Raw genomic sequence first — 8085 nt, forward strand, 5'->3', positions numbered from 1 at the left:
AAGAATTGCAGCTCAAAGTGCTTTACATAAAATCAACAAAAACAATAATACAAGTGTTGATCTAAAACAAATAACAAACTAGCCGCACTCTATCTGCGGTCTCTCGAATCCGTCTTAGATCCGAGCTGCCACTTGCAGCTTCTAATTGTATCCTTCCACTGTCTGGTGCTGAAGTGATAAACAGTAAGATTTTTTGCCAACTTAGTAAAATGTTTATATGGAAGGTTGTTGTTAGAACCTACTGTTCTGTCATTTGATTGTTCGGGAGGTCAGATTTGGCTCACAGACGACTTGATACCAAAATCTGCCAACTCATCACTTAATCACATGATGGGTGTATGGATGGATGGATGGATGGACGGACAGACTGATTGATTGATTAAAAAGGAAGCAGGGAGTAGAAAAAGATGATTTGCAATAAACAACAGCTTTATTGGAAAACTAAAAACCATTACACATTTCACATACAGTAAGTAAGTAAGGAGAGGGAAATGAATCAAGTAGAAAAACCTCAAACGTCTAAACGTCAAACGTCTAAACGTCTCCTAATACATATGTATTCACCACAAATACATATGGGAGTCTTTTCACCAACAGGCTATCATATCATTATCAATTTGACCTAAACTGTTACAAAACACACATCCTCTGAGAGTGTGTATATTTTGATTACTAATAAAAATGAGCACCAATATGAATCGTATCTTGAGTCATTTGCGAGTGACAAACAAATACACCTCCATCAGAAAACACTTATCTGTCTGGAATCTTTTAAATCAGACTCCACTATAGACAAAGAGAGAGAGAAATACAGAGAGAAAGTGCTGTCGGTAACAGAGAACCATCGGCCTGGTGTCTCAGAAAAAATCTATACTCCAAAACAAAACAAAGGTGGATTGTGAGAAAATCATCCTCCCAACTCTTGCCTCTTGAGAGATGCCATTCCTTCTGCTTTAAAATAAACCTAAAGTGAATATATAGTTATAGTTTATAAATATATATTTGTGTAGTTATTTCATTCCAAAGCAGAAGGGATGGAATATAGAGGGGGAGCATTTTTTATGTAACGCAGTCCAGGGCTTTGTTGATCTGTGATAGATTGGTTCTGTCTGTCAGGCATGGTTCTACAGGGTGCAGTTAGCCTCCAGGGACCGTCGACACTTGGCAACAGTCAGGTACGTTTCCACCTGAGGAGCAGAAACACATACATGCTTTGCGGCTTCAGTTACCTAGACAACCCACTCACACACACACACTCACACACACCATTTCACACACACCATACACTACACACACAACAGAAATACCAGCACTTACACACCAGCTCTCTCTCACACACACCCTCACACACACACACCCTCACACACACACACACACACACACACACACACACACACACCCTCACACACACACACACCCTCACACACACACACACACACACACACACACACCCTCACACACACACACACACACACACACACCCTCACACACACACACACACACACACACACCCTCACACACACACACACACACACACACACACACACACACACCCTCACACACACACCCTCACACACACAGGGCCAGCAGAGTTCCCTACCTTGTGCATGTCCTTCTTGAAACAGGCCAGCAGCTCGTAGCTCCTGCGGATGTTGTCGTCGCCCCCGAGGTTCTGGTAGTAGTTCTCGTAGGGGGGCAGCTGCTGGGCTTCGTTGTCCTCCAGGCTGGGGATCCCGTCTTGGGTGCCCTGGAGGTGTGTGTGTGTTTAAATGTGTGTGTGTGTGTGGAGTGTGTGTGTTGGGTGTGTGTTGGGGGGGGGGGGCAGTAAAAGGTAATCTCAGAATGAGTTTGTCTGGATTGAGAGAGTTGGTATGTATTTTCTTTTGGAGTAAGAGAACATCATTGTGAGGGTATGTGTGTGTGTCAGTGTGTGTGTGTGTGTGTGCGTGTGTGTGTGTGTGTGTACGTGTACCCTGAGGATGGTGTCGATGCCTATCTTCAGGTCGGTGAGTTTCAGAGGGATCTCACTGAAGCGACTGAGGGTCAGGGAGCTGCTGAGAGCCTGGCTGGGGTACTCCCACGACTCCACCAGACGGAACGAGATGTGGAGCAGCTTCTGCACCTACACACACACACACACACATTTTAGTATATCAGAATCAGGGGATATATCAGAATCAGGGGAATATAGTATATCAGAATCAGGGGAATCAAAATGAACTGACCGAGCTAATCTGCACCTCCTGCTTGTTGACAGGGCTGACGTTACAGATGTCTTGTAGGAAGAGACGTTGTCTTTGCTCCTCCGAAAATGCTCTGCCCTTTGGGTAAAGTACATCCAGAAAGAAACTAGGAGTTAGTTTGACACAGAGAGGCAGAAAGATAAATACAGTAGATTGAAGGGATTCGAGATAGGTAGCAGTACAAAGACAGAAATTGAGAGATTTAGAAGATATTTAGATTTCGAAAATTAAGGATCAACGAATGGACCGATTCACTGGACCGTCAGAACAAATTAAACTCTTTTAACACGGAGGACGTGTTGTCTTACAAAGTCGTTGAACATCTTCTCCGCCAGCAGGTGCAGGTACTGAGCACGGTCGACGGCGATGCTGAAGAGACGCTGGTTCTCTGAGCCGGATGCAGGCCTGACCAGGTCACTGACCAGCAGAAGGGTCACCAGGAGAAAGACTGAGGGAGAGAGAGAGAGCGATTCAACGAGTTGTGGAAATACACAGTAAACAGGACAAGAGAGAAGAGAAGGAAAGATGGGAGACGAGAGAGGAAAGAAGAGGAGGTTATCAGAAGCAGCTCCAACGAGTCCCACGGTGCTTCAGGTAGGAGAAGCTCACCCTGCCCCATTCTGTCCTCGTCGTATCTGAGGCTGACGTCTTCAGTAGAGAACTCTGAGTTTGTCGTTGGTCTCTGAGAGATGCAGGAAGGTGTGTGTTGTTGACTTCGGTTTAGCAGCTTGGCTTTATAGAGCGGCAACTTATGTTTCAATGCATTGGTAAGAGAAATGTGAGGGTTATTCTATCTTAGATAAAAAGATTAATTTGGCATGTTTGTGTATGAGTTTGTGGATTGCACGTCAAATCAGTCATGAATGTTTTAAAGCATTCAGGGAGACTTTTCCTCTCTCCCAAAATAAGTTCTCTTTGTGTGTGTGTGTGTGTATGCATATTGGTTCCACACAGGTCATGTCCTGTATCTAATAAAGGTTATCTCATTCCTACCAGGCAGGTGTGTGTGTGCGTGGGTGTGTGTGTCTGTGTGATCCATAGTCATACTGTCTGAAATGGTCACATTGTGTTCCATATTCATCATGACCTGACCATGATCCAGATAGCCACTGGAGGTCTACATGTCATTGCATTTTGGTCCATATATTCAAACTGTGTGAAATATCGTCACATTTTGGTCCATATATTCAAACTGTGTGAAATGTCATTTAATCAAATCTCTGGCACAACAGTAACCCGATCAGTGCGGGTTGAGAGTTGTGTTCGGAGCCGTCTGCGTTCTGCTGCCAATGTGCAGCCAGGCACCAGTCTGTCTCAGGGAGGGTTCAGAGAGTACTGGCCTTTCCACTCGATCCTCATTACAGGATTATAGTGTGAGTTTCTCCAACATCAATGTTGTTTTAAACGATAATGTTGAATAATCTGGCAGAGATTTAAATGCCAGATTGTAAGGATGGGGATTGTGTGAATGTTTAGGTCTTTAGTTTAATTACGTCCCAACAGATCTGAACTAACCTGACTCGCCACGTGATTTATTACACATATCCATCTGGAAAGTCGTCTTTGGAAACTGTTTGGTAAAAGGGCAAAAGGCTTAAAAAAAAAACATGGCAGGTGATTGGATGACTCATGTGTCAATCATCATCTATTCCAGGTTAACCACGTCAGTAGCTCCTCAGAGGGTGCTGATTGGTCCAAACCGATGTGCTTCGGACAAAAAAGAAGAACTTGGAGTTTGGCAAGATGCATTCTCAAGTGGTAGTGAACTCGAGAACCCAGCTGCCTCACAAGGTTGAACATTGTGTTCATATGGGTTTTAAACCTTGGTAACTGTGACAGAAAACTGAGCTTGCTTCAGCTTTCGTCACGTACCCTAGAGTGAAATTGTGTTATTTTGAATTGAAGGATTTGCTGTAGCGGATGAAACAATGAAGATGTGTGTTGTCTTTTTGGCCATATGTACGTTAGTTCAGCGTTCTAAACAGTGACACAGTTTGACAGTGTTGGAGTTTCCTGCCTGTATGTGGATCTTGTAAGTAAGTAAGTAAGACTATTTATATAGCACTTTTCATACAAGAATTGCAGCTCAAAGTGCTTTACATAAAATCAACAAAAACAATAATACAAGTGTTGATCTAAAACAAATAACAAACTAGCCGCACTCTATCTGCGGTCTCTCGAATCCGTCTTAGATCCGAGCTGCCACTTGCAGCTTCTAATTGTATCCTTCCACTGTCTGGTGCTGAAGTGATAAACAGTAAGATTTTTTGCCAACTTAGTAAAATGTTTATATGGAAGGTTGTTGTTAGAACCTACTGTTCTGTCATTTGATTGTTCGGGAGGTCAGATTTGGCTCACAGACGACTTGATACCAAAATCTGCCAACTCATCACTTAATCACATGATGGGTGTATGGATGGATGGATGGATGGACGGACAGACTGATTGATTGATTAAAAAGGAAGCAGGGAGTAGAAAAAGATGATTTGCAATAAACAACAGCTTTATTGGAAAACTAAAAACCATTACACATTTCACATACAGTAAGTAAGTAAGGAGAGGGAAATGAATCAAGTAGAAAAACCTCAAACGTCTAAACGTCAAACGTCTAAACGTCTCCTAATACATATGTATTCACCACAAATACATATGGGAGTCTTTTCACCAACAGGCTATCATATCATTATCAATTTGACCTAAACTGTTACAAAACACACATCCTCTGAGAGTGTGTATATTTTGATTACTAATAAAAATGAGCACCAATATGAATCGTATCTTGAGTCATTTGCGAGTGACAAACAAATACACCTCCATCAGAAAACACTTATCTGTCTGGAATCTTTTAAATCAGACTCCACTATAGACAAAGAGAGAGAGAAATACAGAGAGAAAGTGCTGTCGGTAACAGAGAACCATCGGCCTGGTGTCTCAGAAAAAATCTATACTCCAAAACAAAACAAAGGTGGATTGTGAGAAAATCATCCTCCCAACTCTTGCCTCTTGAGAGATGCCATTCCTTCTGCTTTAAAATAAACCTAAAGTGAATATATAGTTATAGTTTATAAATATATATTTGTGTAGTTATTTCATTCCAAAGCAGAAGGGATGGAATATAGAGGGGGAGCATTTTTTATGTAACGCAGTCCAGGGCTTTGTTGATCTGTGATAGATTGGTTCTGTCTGTCAGGCATGGTTCTACAGGGTGCAGTTAGCCTCCAGGGACCGTCGACACTTGGCAACAGTCAGGTACGTTTCCACCTGAGGAGCAGAAACACATACATGCTTTGCGGCTTCAGTTACCTAGACAACCCACTCACACACACACACTCACACACACCATTTCACACACACCATACACTACACACACAACAGAAATACCAGCACTTACACACCAGCTCTCTCTCACACACACCCTCACACACACACACCCTCACACACACACACACACACACACACACACACACACACACACACCCTCACACACACACACACCCTCACACACACACACACACACACACACACACACCCTCACACACACACACACACACACACACACCCTCACACACACACACACACACACACACACCCTCACACACACACACACACACACACACACACACACACACACCCTCACACACACACCCTCACACACACAGGGCCAGCAGAGTTCCCTACCTTGTGCATGTCCTTCTTGAAACAGGCCAGCAGCTCGTAGCTCCTGCGGATGTTGTCGTCGCCCCCGAGGTTCTGGTAGTAGTTCTCGTAGGGGGGCAGCTGCTGGGCTTCGTTGTCCTCCAGGCTGGGGATCCCGTCTTGGGTGCCCTGGAGGTGTGTGTGTGTTTAAATGTGTGTGTGTGTGTGGAGTGTGTGTGTTGGGTGTGTGTTGGGGGGGGGGGGCAGTAAAAGGTAATCTCAGAATGAGTTTGTCTGGATTGAGAGAGTTGGTATGTATTTTCTTTTGGAGTAAGAGAACATCATTGTGAGGGTATGTGTGTGTGTCAGTGTGTGTGTGTGTGTGTGCGTGTGTGTGTGTGTGTGTACGTGTACCCTGAGGATGGTGTCGATGCCTATCTTCAGGTCGGTGAGTTTCAGAGGGATCTCACTGAAGCGACTGAGGGTCAGGGAGCTGCTGAGAGCCTGGCTGGGGTACTCCCACGACTCCACCAGACGGAACGAGATGTGGAGCAGCTTCTGCACCTACACACACACACACACATTAAACATGTATGTTGTCGAGTTTTCAAAGGGTGGCTCATTGGTTGACAAGGGCTAGAGTGAAAGTCTGAATCTGAACCTGGTTATAACTAATGTGAAATGAGTCCCTCTGATGATTCAGTTAATCTGTGCTTGATTCTCACGCACAGGTAAATGTGAACCTGATTCATCTGAATATGAATCTAATCTACGTGAATCTGAACAGAGATCCAACTGACCGAGCTTTTCTGAGTCTCGTGCTTGTCGACGGGGCTGATGATGGAGTCTGAGTTACAGAAGTCCTGCAGGAAGATCTTGTTCATCTGCCTTCGATCTTCTGGAGAAAGGTTTCCCTCCTGACAATGTATGGAGGGAGAGAAAGAGAGAGAGAGACAGAGAGAGGGAGGGAGAGGGGGAAGAGAAGAGAGGGAGAGAGAGAGGGAGAGGGACAGAGAGAGGGACAGAGAGAGGGAGAGGGGGAAGAAAGAGAGAGAGAGGGACAGAGAGAGGGACAGAGAGAGGGACAGAGAGAGGGACAGGGGGAAGAAAGAGAGAGAGAGGGACAGAGAGAGGGACAGAGAGAGGGACAGAGAGAGGGACAGAGAGAGGGAGAGGGGGAAGAAAGAGAGGTAGTAGAGAGACAAATGGGGAAAGAAAGAAACAAAGTAAAATGATTATCTTAAAGATCGTTTGATCTTTCAGATAACACTGAGTACGAAAGTTAACACTGAATAAGAAAGGCTCAAGATCTTACAAAGTCGTTGAACATCTTCTGTGCCAGCAGGTGCAGGTGCTGAGCACGGTCGACGGCGATGCTGAAGAGACGCTGGTTCTCTGAGCCAGATGCAGGCCTGACCAGGTCACTGACCAGCAGAAGGGTCACCAGGAGAAAGACTGAGGGAGAGAGAGAGAGAGATTTGAGGAGTTGTGGAAATACACAGTAAACAGGACAAGAGAGAAGAGAAGGAAAGATGGGAGACGAGAGAGGAAAGAAGAGGAGGTTATCAGAAGCAGCTCCAACGAGGCCCACGGTGGTTCAGGTAGGAGAAGCTCACCCTGCCCCATTCTGTCCTCGTCGTATCTGAGGCTGACGTCTTCAGTAGAGAACTCTGAGTTTGTCGTTGGTCTCTGAGAGATGCAGGAAGGTGTGTGTTGTCTTTGGTTTAGCAGCTTGGCTTTATAGGGCGACAACTTATGTTTCAATGCATTGATCAGGGAAATGTGATGGTTATTCCATCCCTATGTTAAAAGAGAGCCTTCATTGATAGTGTTTGTGTATGTGTGTGTGTGTGTGTGTGTGTGAGTGAGTGTGTGTGAGAGTGTGTGTGTGAGTGTGCTTACACAACAGGGTCATGAGTCAAGACAATCATGCATGTTTCCATGAGCTTTGAAAGGTGGGAAAACAAACAAGCTTTGTGACGGAAGTCATTGGAGTCAAAGCACAGGGTTTATGTCACTGTTGTCCAACTTGTTTTCAGTACACCATAACCCCACCAGCATGTCACACTCTGCTGTAACACAGCTTCATCTGGGAAAACTGGTTCTGTTCGGTTTTTCATTCTACAGTAGGAATATGGCATTCTAAATTTTCTCTCTTCTAAAACTGAAAAAAGAAAAACGTTTGCGTGGGTGTGTGTGCATATTT

At 44.6% G+C, this 8085-nt stretch overlaps 1 protein-coding gene across 1 annotated transcript; it reads right to left on the reverse strand.

Annotated features, from left to right (window-relative positions):
- Positions 1–492: 492 nt before the first annotated feature.
- On the reverse strand, positions 493–7529 carry LOC136940572 (uncharacterized). The gene is made up of 12 exons (XM_067232762.1): positions 7496–7529; positions 7195–7334; positions 6680–6796; positions 6294–6443; positions 5922–6068; positions 5446–5504; positions 2853–2878; positions 2533–2691; positions 2226–2314; positions 1973–2122; positions 1601–1747; positions 493–1187 (listed from the first exon to the last, which is right to left on the reverse strand). The coding sequence occupies exons 1-12, from the start codon at positions 7503–7505 to the stop codon at positions 1125–1127; spliced, it is 1257 nt and encodes a 418-aa protein (XP_067088863.1). The 5' UTR covers positions 7506–7529; the 3' UTR covers positions 493–1124.
- Between the last annotated feature and the right edge of the window lie 556 nt (positions 7530–8085).

This window comes from Osmerus mordax, chromosome 3 (genome assembly GCF_038355195.1).
Source record: "Osmerus mordax isolate fOsmMor3 chromosome 3, fOsmMor3.pri, whole genome shotgun sequence".
Lineage (NCBI taxonomy): Eukaryota > Metazoa > Chordata > Actinopteri > Osmeriformes > Osmeridae > Osmerus > Osmerus mordax.